Consider the following 15,013-nt stretch of genomic DNA (forward strand, 5'->3'; position numbering starts at 1 on the left):
CAAGTATAAAGGTGCTAGTGTAAACCTCATACCTAATTTATCTGTATGGAAGTAGAAGTAGAGTAGAATATAAGTCATAGATATTTTTTTTTTGTTTCGAAGAACACCTTTCAATTTCGGTCGGAAGTGATTTCTGTTTTATAAGTAAGTCTCTTAAAAAAACTCTTTACGATCAATAAGAATCTTGATATCAATAATATTAACAAATGTGATCTTAATGAATCTGAGGATAAAATAAATAATTTTGGAATACGATGTGCCTTTTTCCTATTTCCCTAGTCAACGGCAATCTCCTGAAATAAGTCACGTACACATTTCTTTACATATTTCTCCTGACCACCCACCACTACGTGGAATACTGTTCTGAATATCGTGTATACAAATGAGCCGAAAAATTAATTAGAGACTACATGTGAACTTATTTTTCTCTTTATGCAAATTGACAGACAGAATCTATCTTGTTGATCAGCCTGTGGGGTCATTATTGATATGAGAAATCTTAATGGTAAATTATATATGTACAGTAATGTCTGCTTCTGAAAAACTTTTTACAGAAATATATATATACTATATGTACTTGTATACTTATATACAAAAATTATATATGTATATTTTGTAAACAAATTTAAATTAATCTATGACTTTTGAGCCTATTTTTAAAGCGAATTATTTAGCAGTGCATTGTTTACTTGTTTTGGAAGACGCTCTTTGCAATATTATTGTTTTTTTTTTATTATTTTATTTTTCATATACACTCAGCACTATTGAAATTTCGAGGCATGTCAAAATCATATGATACGTAAATTCTCACAACACACTGCAAATTATAAAAAATAAATGAAAAATAATACGAATATTTAATTGTTTGTGATGCTATTATGCCTGGTATATAAACAGGAACTTTCGCCAAGTATATGTACAACCATGAATTTCACCCGAAGGGAGGACCATACTGTCTGCGCTGTGATAGGGGAATGCGCTCCACATTTTACGATCATATGATTGTAGTGATATCTAAGTAAGTCAGCAATACTAACACGCTGTTTTTCTTATGTGTCAAATTTTTTATTAATATGCAATAACTAAACTACAAGAGATTAGATATATTATCTTATTACAATAGATAAAATATGTAGTAGTTAGAGGTCCCAAAACTACGTCAAAATATCGTACAACATAATTTTTTTTTCTTTAAAAGATTTCAACATGTCATAGCAAACATTTGAAGAAATATCCTCATGAGCCCATTAGTCATGCGAATTCGGGTTAAAGTCGTCCGTTCTCAGATGTTGGAGTGAAATAAACATGACCTTTTTTCAACAAAAAATTTTGATTGTATTTGTTACTAGCAATTACTTAGTACACAATTTAAAAGCGACCTCTATCGACTATCATTACTAAATGGTCCTAAGGCATATCTGTTAAACTCTTATGAAGAAATATTAAAAATTACGTAATTAATTTGGAGCGTCTCGGAAAAAAGTTGAATTACGGTGCCCTGCATAACTCGGTAATGGGTCTTCTGGATTCTAAAAATCAAAATTAAATCGTTAGATAAGTTCAAATGATCAAAATAAAATTTTTTTGGAACTCTTTGAAGTGAAAAAACGTTCGGCGTTATCTCATAAATTAGGTATAGTAATAGTGTTCAAAATTTTAAAACGATCGTTGCAGTTGTTTAGAAGTTATTAGGGCACCGACTTTAAAAATGTGAGTTGTGAGGAAATCGCTTTAAAGTTTTGAAATCTGATGTAAAAAGTTCATACGACTGTTATAAAAATACTCCTAACTTCATCCATTTTGTTCCAAAAGAAATTTAGATACAGCATTCTTGAGATGTTATGCAATCATTAAAGACAACAAAAAAAATTCGGAAAAAAATTTAAAAACTCTACCACGCCCTTAAGAATAACATAAGGAATTTTGGGTAATAGTTATCTGTATCCGAACAAATATATAGAGATAGAATTCTATTCTGTTGATGATAGACAGGAAGTTTCAAAGGGTCTGTCTCCATAGTTTTGGAGCGATGAGTAGTAAATAATTTCTTAAGTACTATTTATTTAACGACTTATTCCCTGCTTTTAACGATCGGTGAATGCTGCATTCATCAAAATAAAATTTTATTATTCGCCGTTTCTTTTAAGACATTGCATTAAACGAGGTCTACAACAGTAACCAACACTGAAACAAGAATTATTTCACCTGAACCTAAACACAAAGAAGTTATCCGAAGGAAGATGTCTACAAGGTTGAAAGAATACAAAACTTCAAATTTTTTCTAAAGCATATTTTCAGTCATCAAGAGTTATTCATTTTTCAAAAAAATAATCGTACCTCATAACGCTTTAAAAAAGATTTCTATTACATTAGCAGATTTAAAGAAAAATTAAATCATACCAATGGAGTTCGGAGAGAAGCAATCTTGTGATGGTTTTACATTCGATACAACCTCAAGTTCCAAAATTGATTTCCCCTGCGGTGGTCCTGAATCGCGACAAAAAGTCGAACACATTGAAAAGCCAGAAAAATCAGAAGAATCAGACGATCCATGTGCGCACATGATCTCGACCTCATCTTCTTCGTCCACCAACACAATGCTGAGTCAATATTTCGGCTCCGAGTGTCACAAACGCGATCACACTCGTAAAGAGCCGCCCAATATTGGATATGAGCTGAATGTTGCCAAAGCCATTATGCAACAATACAGCACTATTAGTGGTGATAATTTGTAAGTGATAGCTTTTTAACTTCAAAACAGTGAATGGACGCCTATTTTTATTTTTGTAGATTTGACCATTTATCCGACATTATCAAGCGAGTTATTGACGAGCGTCCACCGAACGTAATAGATTTCTTTGAGGAATTCAGTCGCAATGTTCGTGAACAGAAATTGCATTTGCCAGAGCGGTTTCCACCGGACGGAGTTTTCGAAGAATCGCGTATTTATCGTGTGGCGAAAAAATTTCTTTTGTCTATGAAGGTGAAGAAATGCTTAACATGTAGTTTAACTAGAATGTAGTGAGGCAGATATATAGAATACATTGTAGGGTGGTACACATTATCATCTAAACCAATTTTCGGAGCAATTTTTTTTATTTTCTTCATTTCAGCTACCTATACCCGAACCGAACGAGCTACAAGTCGCTGACGAAATGGCCACTGTCGAAGAGTCCAAATCTGCCATTTTAGAAGGTTTCAAGCTCGATATCTTGGACTTGAGTCGCTTCATAACGTTCAATGAGCGCGTGCAGCATTTGCAATTCTTCTGGAATCAATGCGGTTTCGGTATCAATTCCGACGATATTTTTCAACTCGCCTGTGCCATGGATCGCCTACAGACACATCCTTCTATAATGCAATGTCGCTTTTGGGGTATGATAAATGGTCTCAAAGCTTCGTATTACATTGTAGAGGCTTCACTATCGCATGAAGAAGTGCTATCGCGCGTCGATCAAATGACAGAAGAATTACAAGAAAAACATAAGGATCTGCTGTCACGTTTAGTGTCGGGCACTAAGCCGCTGCCTACGTTTGTTGGACCCGAATTAACGCCCGGAAAATTAGGCTGGGAAGATCATCCAATTGAAGAAATTGAGAAAATGATACCAGAGGCTGCGCCCATACCACTGGCTGAAACTAAAGAAGTTTTCAATATACCGCCAGAAACTGTCGGTACCGGCGCAAATCGATATTCGTATTTTGTTGTGAACTCGGTCTCAGATGATTGGATGGAACTGCCAATGGTAACGCCTTCTCAAATTAAAGTGTCACGGGAGATAAAGAAATTCCTCACGGGTGATCTTGAAGCTGATATTCAATCGTACCCATGCTTTCCGGGGAAAGAGAAACATTATCTACGTGCGCTCATTGCTCGTATAACAGCTGGTACATACATTGCACCCTATGGTTACTATAGAACAATGACCAAGAAAGAGAGACGTCTTTTCGATGGTATCGAAGATGATGAAGAGGAGGAGGAAGAGGAACCATCTCTTCTAGGTGAAGGAGAGGAGGATATTATTGGTAAGAATTTATGTATGTTAAGACAAATTTCTATTCAAAATATTTTACCTTATTAACTCAGCAGATAATGATATAATGCTATTGAAGAATGAAAAATATGTACCAGAATCTCTAGAGTCTCTCACAAATTTACACAAATGGTTACATGTACGACCAAATCTATTACGTCAGGGACGTGTACTTTGGTATGATGAACTGAAGGCACATAAAACGCGAGAAAAAGAATTAGAACGCCTTCGAAAATTATTGCGTATGGAAGAAATGGGTGAAGAGGAAGAGGATTTGGATCAGGAAGAAGAGGAGGAAGAGGAAGACATGGAGGGTGAGGAACTTTCCGTACCCGAAGAAGGGCCACCCATACTGCACCCGTGCTCAAATGATCTTAGTGATCAATTCACCATGCCATGGATCACACGTTTCACCAGTAAGTACACGAATCGAAATGAACGTATACTCATCCTCCAATCCAATGTCTGGCCTGGTGCTTACACCTTCACCTTTGAAAAGATGTGCGAGTCAATATATGTGGGTTGGGGTCATAAGTATGTTGCACGTAATATGGTATTGAAACACCTACCACCTGTTTTGGAGGAATATCCGCATGGGGACGAGGACTTCATCGAGACAACCGATCCAACACCAGAAGAGGAAGAAGCATATCGTTTGAGTTTAATCAAGAAAGTAAAGAAGGTGGACGAGGAAAATTTGGATGAATATGATGATGAACTTTCGGCTGAAACAAATACTGCGGATGAAGATGAAGCATGATTTATTGAAATATTTTTTCTTGTTAGTGCAACAATTTTTGCAAACGTTTTATAAATGAGATGAAATGAAATTGTATGAGTTACATAATTGTAGTTGTCTCTTAAAGACTAGTCTTAAGCTCGACAAATATTTTATCTGGCTTGCTTCTTAAATGTGAGTTTTCGGTTTGTTATTGAAGGTCTTCTGGATTTCAATGGAACTTGTACAGGTTTCAGGATCTTATCTTGAGCTTCTTTGACTGGCTTTTCTTCTTCATCCTCTCTTTGTGTCGCTCCGCTTGTTTCTTCGTGTTTCGTTTCTGGTGCCTTTTTTGGACTTTTTGCGGCTCCCTTTGGACTTCCGCCTTCGTTTTTGCTTCGTGCTGACGTGGTTGGTTGCATTTCACCTTCTTCGTTATCGTTTGATAATTTTCTCATCTCGGCTAATGTGAATTGTTGAAGTGCAGCCTTGGAACGTTGTTCTGGAAAGTCAAGTATATTTTTAGGTAATAAGTGAAGATTAAGAATGAAGCTAATGAACCAAACCGTGGTTTTAGAAAAACATGAACTTAGATATATACTTGTATGTACTATACTCACAACTTCCTTATTTCTCTTAGCTCTTACCAAGTTCCAAATTATAGGCTAATGGCAACCATACACATTCTGATAATATATCCTTCACATGGAGGCCAATTTTGGTGAGCTTCTCGATAAGTGTAAATACGCTACAGACACTGTGCTCAGTATCGTCGGGCAGTAAGCGTCGTTCAGCAGACAAACCACATTCTAGAGCACGTCCATAAGCTGCCGCATAGGTATTACAGCCAGTAAGTAGAACCACAACTCTGTGAAAAAAATAAATATTAAGGTGTAAAGAGAAGCGTTTCAAACTCTCTCATTTACTCCACAACCCTTCTATACCTTTTGAAATGCAATTCATTCAATAGACCTGCCAGTATTGCCGCCAAACCCACAGCACCAGCACCCTCGACTACGCACTCCTCTTCCACAACTAGTCGCAGCATTGCCAACGCCACCCAAGGATCGCGCACCAACACCAACTTATCGATCAAAATGGCAACCATGGAGAATGCATTACAACCCACCTTGGGCACCAGCAAACTCTCAGCCAGCGACTTATTTGGTGGCGTATAAGTAGGCGTTTCATTCTCCATTGCTCGCTGGAAACTCGGGCACTTCTCCAGCTCGACACCCTGTAAATCAAATATTTAGTTAGCGCTGAGAGTTAACAATTCAAGTACTCACAATAACTTGTGTCTGAGGTGATACCGTCTTAACTGTTCTAGCAATCCCGGCTATAAGTCCACCACCCCCAACAGGTACCACGATAGCGTCGATTTTCGGTACTTGCCTTAGTATTTCAAAGCCAATCGTACCGTTACCGGCAATAATATGTGGGTGATCATAGCTATCGATATATTCCAGTTGTCTGACCTTTGATAAAACCAAAGCAACTACTCTGGACTCAGCAATGTCGCGGCCCTCGGTGATCACTTGCGCATGATAAGAACGACATTTTTCGATTGTAGCCGTGGCGGTACAAGTAGGCACCACAACTGTAATGGGAATTTTGAGCAGATCGCCTTGATAACTTAAAGCCTGAAAACATTATAGTGTAACCTGAGATTTAAGGGGTTCGTTTAAGAAATCATGTATATTACCAAAGCGTGATTTCCCGTTGATGCTGTTATAACACCAATTTGCTTCTGTTTGTCGGAGAGTAGAAGTAAGGCATAACGTGCACCTCGTACTTTGAAACTGTGAAAAATAATATTTTAGTGTGTACGTACGTGGAGGTCGAGTTAAAGTGAAAACTGAGTTTATGTAGCCTGAGACATGGGACCTGAAGAATTGTATGCAACTAATACCGTGTTTATCTTTTAATATTTTCTCTTTATCGAAATGAAACCTGATGCTGTATAGACACACGGCCTCTTATTACTCACCTGCCCGTCGGCTGCATGAATTCTTTCTTTAAAAAAATCTCCATTTTGTATTCAACACAATTCACTGCTCTCTACAGAATTAATAACATGAAAATGTTCTTTCTGTGCATGTAAGAATATTCTCTAAACATTACCGTACACGGCGTCTTAGTCACTTCGTCCATCAAAAGCAAATCAGCCGTGGTGATGTCGTCAAAGGATACTTCATGCGGTTTCTTTGGATCACAATGGCCATCGATTATGTCATCATCCATTACAAGAAAACTATTTCACGTATTTACTCATTATAATAATAATCTTAGTAATTAAATTGGAAAACTAGAAAAAAATTAAAATGTTAAATATTTTGACAGGGAACAAAAATTTCAATTATTTGAAATTCAATTTTTATGTCTTTCCAAATTGTGAACGTAAAGTAGTTTAGTTCTAATTTTTATTAATTCGTTTTGTTTTTAATGGAAAGGAGTCCAAACGTAATATAGGTTAATAGCAGCAGTTCTAATTATTCTAAAAAAAGTTTGGATACGAAATGTAATTTTTTGTCTAAAATGAATTCGCAATCTTTAAATATAGGAAAATAGAATACCATAGTTTTATTAAAAATTAGTAGACTTATTTCAGCTTAAGTAGTCTTAAGCTACATTAATACTTTGCTGAAGATATAAGATGTCTCGACTTCATTTCATTTTAGGGTTATATTTGAGAAAGATAATTTCTTTGTCTGTTGGTCCTCTCAATCGAAAAAAATCTTAGTAGCAACTCTTCTATCCATTTTAATAGATCATTTATGATCTGAGCTATGTTACCGTCATAATAGTTGATCATTAGATTATCTCAAATGTTCTTAAATAAATATTAATAGTATTGTAATTGTCCTTGCTTTTGACAGTTATTCTTTGACCGTAACCAAGAATAATTCCATCTGATTACCCGGACTGCCCGGCTTTGACTATATTAACTGCAAGCGCAAACCGAATCGATACAAATTTTTTTCCTAGATTGATGCAACAATTTTTTATGTTCGTGTGAAGTTTGATCTCCATATGCCAATTAGTGTGTGTTTGGCAGCTGATTGTTTACGACGCGAAAAGTTTGTTTAGCGATTTTTACTATGGAAAAATATTTAGTAACGAGTTTGCTTGAAATTTTGTGTTTCCAATGCTTCGTGCGAGTCGTCTATCCCCCTCTGTTAACGACGATAACATCGAAAAAGTTAAAGGGAAAGTGATTGAAAATCGTTGTGTTGGCATCAGAGAGATAGCAGAGGATCTCAACATCTCTTATGGATCGCCTCAATATGACCCCCAGTTAATATTTCGAAGTACGGCTTAAAATATCTTCCAATACATATATAATACGTACGAAAGGTTAAATCTGATATTTGATATACATACGTCTATATATATCATAAACATACATTTATATAACTGTTATGTACTATTTATTGTATTACCATTTTAAATCAAATAAGAATCGTTCTGAAATTTCAAAAATTACCTACTCGTAGTTCTTTTTACTTACATATGTGCTCTATATGCACCTTTTTAAATAAAAATATATATATATATGTATATTTTATAATATGTATATTTAAAGAGCTTATTTTGACGATATTTTTATACATAACATATTAACAATAATAATTAATCAATTTATTTGGTCGTAAATTAAATTATTATTATAAAAATTAGAACTTTCGTATTTCCCTCATACATATTTATAAATAGTAAACAAAGTATTTAAGTAAGTGTATATTTAAATTAAACTCATTAGGAAGCTACGTTGTTAAGTATGGCCATGGGTTCCTCACTGAACTCGACATTTGTGTAATGCTTCTTCAATTCATTTTTCAATTCCATGCTATGAGACCAGTCACGAGTCTCACAGACAACTTTAACCTATTGAGCGAGTAGAAGGTGATTAGTAAAACGTTCTAAGTAGGTGTGCATAGTATAGAGTACAAGGTTTTCAATAAAACTCACCGACACTGTGTATATATCTCTGAGCCAAGCGCGCTCGTGCATTATATCCTTGATGGAGACACCTAAATCGGAAAGAAGTTTGCAGAGTTCATGTATACCACCAGGCCGATCACTAACTTCAGCTTGAAACTTCACTAGACGACCTTCGGCGGCTAGACCACGCTCCAAACAGCGTCCGAATACAGTGGTATCTATATTGCCACCACACAGGAGAATTACAACTCTGCAGAAATGTCAGTGTATTATTCTCCAAACTCCTTTCATTAAACCACATGTACTCATAACTAACTCACTTTTTGCCCTTCAATTCATTTAACTGTCCAGCCAGTATAGCAGCCAAGCCCGATGCGCCAGCGCCTTCCACCACACATTTCTCCTCCTCCACCAAACGTAAGATGGCCAATGCAATCCATTCCTCCTTCACCACTACCATCTTATCGATGAGCGGAAGTGCAGTTATATAAGCGTTATAACCAACTTTGGGCACTGCCAAGCCATCAGCAAGCGTATTGTTGATTGCTGTATGTATGGGTCCATTATTTTCCATGGCTTGCGAAAAGCTGGCACACTTCTCAGACTCAACGCCCTGGCACATTAAAAAATTAAATTTATAAATATATCTATTCTTTCCGAATACATCCTCACTACTTACAATAACTGTGGTGTTCGGCGATAAGGCCTTAATCGCTGTTGCAATGCCGGCAATAAGTCCACCACCACCAACAGGTATAATCACAGCATCTGGATTGGGCACCTGTTCCAATATCTCTAAACCGATTGTGCCCTGACCAGCCATAATTTGTGGATGATCGTAACCATTGATGTAGAGCAGTTCCTTATCTTGTGCCATTTTCATGGCTATGACCTTGGCTTCGCCCATATCTTTGCCGTCCACAATTACGTTCGCCTTATAATTGCGACATTTCTGTATCTTCATTATGGGCGCAGCTTTGGGCATTACAACTGTGACGGGTATGTTTAGTTTCCAGCCATGATAACTAAGGGCCTGCAAGCAGGAATTGGGATTTTTTAACGGTATTTTTCTAATTATATTATAACGTTTTGGATATAATTAAGGGGAACCAACCTGCGCATGATTTCCCAGCGAGGCGGAAATGACACCAGCCTTCTTTTGTTGTTCGGAGAGGCAGAGAAGAGCATACCGAGCACCACGTTCTTTGAAACTGAATGAGATTGAAAGCAATAAAATATAATATATATCACAGGGTTAAGGTTTTCACAAATAAGATATTTTATATACACAATTTTAAATATTTGTCCTTAAAATACTTTTGATTGATTGTCTTTTGAATATTATAAAAAATGCCACGACAATATACCTAAACCTTTCAAAGAGATACCAAAAATATGGTTGCGGTAATTGATATATATTTCTCGAAAATCTCCGAATTAACAAAAATCAATTAACACTGCCTTTATTTATTAGTTCTGTCTGATATGATTCTCGTTCACGCTGTGCCATTTCCGTGTCTTACTTTTATACTCGACTCATTAAATTTCAAATAAATAAATCTTTAACGTGTAGACTGGGTTTAGATTTCATCGTATTAGCATCACTGGATTATATAAAAGACAGTGCTAAAGAAGCTATGGATTTGGAGACCACGTCCAACCGTTAAAAGATAATTAAAGAAGCCTTCACTGCAATCTTATTTAAAATGTCAATTAAAGACCGCGACTGGAGTCACGAATAAATTCTTTGAAATAGTGACTACTCAGAGTGGTGACAATTCTACGGCAAGTAATGTTAAACTATGTAATCATAATTTAAATATTCGGAGGTTTCTTAAACTTGCAGAACGATACATTTGCGGAATAACTACAAGATGATATATTTACATAATCTGTTTGAAAACCTCTAAACTTTCATTAGGTGAACTGAATTTATTTCACTAAATTTTGGTTTTCTAAATAAAAAATCCGAACCGATATTGATTGCAGTAAAAGTGAAACAACTAAATAAATAAATATGCGTCAAATAATAAGAACATATATGAATATTTATGTGTTTACAAGACCGAGACAAGTACAAAATTGTACTTTGGACTTGCCAATCATAAATGTAAATAATTAGTGGAAGACTGTACGGTGCCGGCAATGCATAAATTTTGATAGCGTTAATTAATTTGGAATACACAATATAAAGATAAGCAACATTTTTTTTTAAATGCACGCTTAATTCTTTATAGATTTTTAAACTTATCATACATTAATTAATTATGTGTTTATGTTTTATTTTGACTATTTTTAATTAGTTACTACAAATGAATTTAATTAGATTTTACCTGCCAGTTACTTGCAGAAAGTCCTTTTTTAAATACAAATCCATGCCATAAGAGTCTGATGAGGTGGAGCGCTGAAATTAAAAGCAAAATAAGTTTATATACATATATACATATATGTATTCATATTATTTTTCAGATATGGAAAATATATATATGTTTAAAAAAGTATATACATTCAGCGTATATAAATATACATATAATAAAAATATATAATATATCTTTCTTGCAAATAGGGTAGAACACAAAAAGTTAAGAAAAACAAATATATATACTATATGTAGTTAAGCCCACCTAAATAGTTATATTTCCATAATTTACAGTTTCAAAATATTAGAACGGACTGATTCTATTTTCACCCTTGTTATAAGCCCCAGTTTAAATGGCCTTTATTGTCTTCCTCGAATTTTGGTTTTTTTGCTTTGCACCTCTACTCGACGTCGTTTTTGCAAGAGACACGCTTCATACCCATAAATTAACCAAAATGTGTCGAGTTGATCCATAAGAGATGTTGACATCCTCTGCTATCTTTCTAATGCGAACACGACGATTTTAAAGCACTGAGGTGGTAGGACGACTCGCAAGTGGCAAGTTTTTGAGGATTTAACGATTTTCATGAATATACATATATGCTACATCAGTACTTGTGTTCTTGTTCTTGATAAAATATACTCCCCAAAACACTTCTGCTCCACTTTCAACAATTCTGTTTCGCGTCAGAAACAAACAGCTGGCAAACACATATATATGGAGATCAAACTTTCCACGAACATAAATTTTTATCGGATGGGTTTGCTGTTTAAAATTCATTTGTTAACCATTCTGTGTGTCTTTTCTTAACTGTTACAGATTTGGAGTTATTGCTTTATTCCAGTAAACACACGATATCAATATACTCAAAACATATTACATAACACAGAATATTTTGTGTGAACTTATGGAAAATTGATATACATACATCAGAATAATAAATCTGTAAGCCACAGAATTTACCGTTTTAAGAGTAGTGATTAACCTAACTTCTTGTTAACCATTACATGACTACAAAGTAGAGTTTCGCACGAGTTTCCATTTTTTTTTTTTTTGTTTTTTGATATAAAATACTCAGCTCGTCCATATTATTTTGTTTACATGCCTTGGATCTTATCATTACCTCATAATTTAAGCATAACCCAAACAATAACATTCCAGGCATAGGGTCGTACATGCACATAGATGTATGCCAATATAGTTATTTCACTAGATGTAATAAATTAAAAAATATTTGAAGTAACTACTATCTTCCTATTTCAACACGTTCAAAAATCTTAGATTGTCACACAGTTAGCTTGCCTTACTATCGTCCCAGTCACTTTGTTTTAAGTCGCATTAAAACTTAAAGAGTTTTACATATAAGAGCAATCAATAAGATTAAGAAAAATCTAGTGTTTTCAATTTTTAATAATAAAAAAATATTTTAATTCACATTGAACATCGTCACACTTTATTAGTTATATTTTATATATTATTTATATTTAATTGTGTGCTATAATAACATAATTCTAAATATGTGTATCCGAACACAATCTACCGTTACGCATATATGTATACATGTATGAATATGAATTTGTACATAATGCCCTTCAAATTAATTATTACTCACCGGACATGGTGTTTTGGCAACGCCATCCTTAATGAGAAAAGCCGCCGATGTTACATCGTGAAAGGATATTTTCTGTGGCTTCTCAGGATCACAGAAGGGATCGAGCACATTTTCCGTAGAATTGAATTTCGTTGGCACCGGTATATCGTGATTAGGTAATAGCACTGTACCGCTACTTTTAATTACATATTTAGCTTTTATATTTTTATTACTGTTATCCACTTTCACATTTACTTGTACACTTGCCTCGTTGCCAAGCAATTTTGGTACAGTCGCTGTGGTTTTAACAAGTGTTTCGCCATTTTTCTCTCCTGAAGGCATTTTTGTTTTCAAAGTGTTTAACGTTCACTGCAGTGTCACGAAATATGCTTTTTAAATCCGTTGTATTTCCGTAAAATTAATACTTAAAGGCTCTTTCGACTTAACACGACTGATCAATTTTCATTCGAGTATTAACAAAATATAAACTATTAATTTCAAGTACAATAACAATGGCGAATTAAATATAGCGACAGATTAATATTTTCGTATACATTTCGTATGTATTCTCCTTATACAGGATGAGTATAACTTTTAAAGTCTAATTTAAAAGTCTACCATTGATTTGTGTATACGAGTATATCAATATTTTGCCAATCAACTTAATAAGGCTTTAAGTTCAAATGAATTTAAATTAGTTTAAGCAATTTGTATTTCGTAGTAATTTTTGAAATTTCATTCTACTAATGCAGAAAACGTTGGGTAAATAAAATGTATAACTACTGAACTCTTGAACGGGTCTTACACATGTTTAATAGAAATATTTAGTTAACATTTTACATACACCTTGGTACTAAATATTGTAATCCTTATCACTTACAACAAAAATTGTGATTTTTTAAACATATTTTTACTTTATAGATTTGAAAAAAAAATCATCATTTTTGTTGTAAGTGAGTATGCCGTTCACGTTTGTATTGAGACTTTTTTATTTCCATTAAATACTAATTGAATAATTAAACAATGTACAGTAGAGGAATATTGTACAAGAAATTGATAACATTTACTGATTAATTTACCGAATTTCTCTTAATCGCCCAATTCTACATTGTCGTTTTGATACAAATGACAACATTTTCGTCAATTTTGTAATTTTCGTATTGATTCAGTAAAATCATACATCACCCTGTAAACGTAATTAAACCTCGATGTTTGTACAAATGTTAAAACATGTTTCAGTCATTATTATTGAATTATGCTGATAAGGAAACCTAGCAATGGACATATTTTTATTTGCCATTTTGATATTGATAAGGCAATAATATTGCTTTAGCAACAGTAAGGCCAATAATTAAGACGAAATTGCGACCAATATCAATATGTAGCTACACAAATTAGGGCTGTTAACACCGTTTGCCACCAAAAGAAAATTTTCACTGTCGTAGCATTCCTAACAATGAAGTATGGGTTTCTTCCGGTAACTTTTAAATTTTAAATTTTCTCGTTTCTTTTAAACGATGTGCAGTTCCGCAGCTTTTGGCATTCAAACATCTTCAGCTCCAGTAAGACTTTCTGTAAAAATGTTATGAATATAATATAACTTTTACAGTCTTGATCCATATTTAGCAGCATGGTTTTTAAATACTTGTATATATGGAATGCTTTTTAGTACTCGTTATTTTACAAATAGAGGTAAATAGAGTCCTAAAGTGATTACTTTGTACAAATTTTATGTAAACATCAAAAGAAGATATGCTTGTCATGACCATACTATATACAAGCATACAAGTATGGGTCTGGATTATTTTTCAGGGTTTAGAGTTGGTTATAATTTAGGTAATAGAGGGTTGGAATCTATACTCTGAATTTCTAACTAGATAAATAAAATATTTTTATTATTTAAGAAAAAAATAACATTCATCCGGGTAGACCATTTTTGAAACCATATTCTATTAAACAATTACTACCGTTATAGGAATATACCTATGTCGGCATTTAATTGAGTGCTAAGCTATAAATTGCGCTGTTGAAAACTATCTATTAGCGCTGATAACATGCTCATATTGTTTTATAAATACTCCTAATTATTTATACTCGTGCCGCACTTATGAACTACATATAATACTATATGTACTACTATAGATTTGACTTAATCTTGTTTTGAAAATTTACACGTTTTGCCACACTTTCTTTTATTTAGAATTATCGTAATAAGTATACAGATGTTTCCAATTCAAATCTTATCTCGAAAAAAATATATGTGCGACTATTTTATTCGGCAATTTTTCCAAAGTGTAGTACACATAGGTGTATGTATGATAATCGATTTTATTGGTGAAAATTCTTTTTTTACTTTCGGATACAA

General features: G+C 34.1%; 3 protein-coding genes across 4 annotated transcripts; 1 reads left to right on the plus strand and 2 right to left on the minus strand.

Moving 5' to 3' along the window:
- The first annotated feature begins 775 nt into the window (after positions 1–775).
- Rsph4a (Radial spoke head protein 4a) lies at positions 776–4,864 on the plus strand. Of its 2 annotated transcripts, XM_014239621.3 has the most exons (5): positions 776–1,018; positions 2,374–2,731; positions 2,791–2,983; positions 3,114–4,026; positions 4,088–4,864. In XM_014239621.3, the coding sequence occupies exons 2-5, from the start codon at positions 2,403–2,405 to the stop codon at positions 4,792–4,794; spliced, it is 2,142 nt and encodes a 713-aa protein (XP_014095096.2). In that variant the 5' UTR covers positions 776–1,018; positions 2,374–2,402; the 3' UTR covers positions 4,795–4,864. The 2 variants fall into 2 exon arrangements, with proteins under 2 accessions (XP_014095096.2, XP_014095097.2); XM_014239622.3 differs by lacking the exon at positions 776–1,018 and having other exon boundaries at positions 2,205–2,731; positions 4,091–4,864.
- Positions 4,779–7,109, minus strand: LOC106620948 (L-threonine dehydratase catabolic TdcB). The gene is made up of 7 exons (XM_014239624.3): positions 6,877–7,109; positions 6,743–6,813; positions 6,458–6,554; positions 6,042–6,395; positions 5,697–5,989; positions 5,400–5,620; positions 4,779–5,254 (listed from the first exon to the last, which is right to left on the minus strand). The coding sequence occupies exons 1-7, from the start codon at positions 6,994–6,996 to the stop codon at positions 4,926–4,928; spliced, it is 1,485 nt and encodes a 494-aa protein (XP_014095099.2). The 5' UTR covers positions 6,997–7,109; the 3' UTR covers positions 4,779–4,925.
- Positions 7,110–8,311: 1,202 nt separating this feature from the next.
- On the minus strand, positions 8,312–13,121 carry LOC106620947 (L-threonine ammonia-lyase). Its single transcript, XM_014239623.3, has 7 exons — positions 12,670–13,121; positions 11,031–11,101; positions 9,812–9,908; positions 9,377–9,730; positions 9,018–9,310; positions 8,725–8,947; positions 8,312–8,640 (listed from the first exon to the last, which is right to left on the minus strand). Exons 1-7 carry the CDS (start codon positions 12,988–12,990, stop codon positions 8,512–8,514), a joined length of 1,488 nt encoding a protein of 495 aa, XP_014095098.2. The 5' UTR covers positions 12,991–13,121; the 3' UTR covers positions 8,312–8,511.
- Positions 13,122–15,013: the final 1,892 nt, after the last annotated feature.

This window comes from Bactrocera oleae, chromosome 2, assembly GCF_042242935.1.
Source record: "Bactrocera oleae isolate idBacOlea1 chromosome 2, idBacOlea1, whole genome shotgun sequence".
Taxonomy (NCBI): Eukaryota; Metazoa; Arthropoda; class Insecta; order Diptera; family Tephritidae; genus Bactrocera; species Bactrocera oleae.

Bases quoted from the DNA above. Each gene is read 5' to 3' on its own strand.
- LOC106620948 (XM_014239624.3), bottom strand. From the start codon at position 6,996: ATGGATGATGACATAATCGATGGCCATTGTGATCCAAAGAAACCGCAT. The intron at 6,814-6,876 runs GTAATGTTTAGA...TTAATTCTGTAG, and splicing joins TGACTAAGACGCCGTGTACG to AGAGCAGTGAATTGTGTTGA. The intron at 5,255-5,399 runs GTAAGAGCTAAG...TTGACTTTCCAG, and splicing joins AGCCTATAATTTGGAACTTG to AACAACGTTCCAAGGCTGCA.
- LOC106620947 (XM_014239623.3), bottom strand. From the start codon at position 12,990: ATGCCTTCAGGAGAGAAAAATGGCGAAACACTTGTTAAAACCACAGCG. The intron at 9,731-9,811 runs GTTGGTTCCCCT...TCCTGCTTGCAG, and splicing joins CGCTGGGAAATCATGCGCAG to GCCCTTAGTTATCATGGCTG. The intron at 8,948-9,017 runs GTGAGTTAGTTA...ACATTTCTGCAG, and splicing joins AATGAATTGAAGGGCAAAAA to AGTTGTAATTCTCCTGTGTG.
- Rsph4a (XM_014239621.3), top strand. From the start codon at position 2,403: ATGGAGTTCGGAGAGAAGCAATCTTGTGATGGTTTTACATTCGATACA. The intron at 2,984-3,113 runs GTGAAGAAATGC...TCTTCATTTCAG, and splicing joins AATTTCTTTTGTCTATGAAG to CTACCTATACCCGAACCGAA. The intron at 4,027-4,087 runs GTAAGAATTTAT...TTATTAACTCAG, and splicing joins AGGAGAGGAGGATATTATTG to CAGATAATGATATAATGCTA.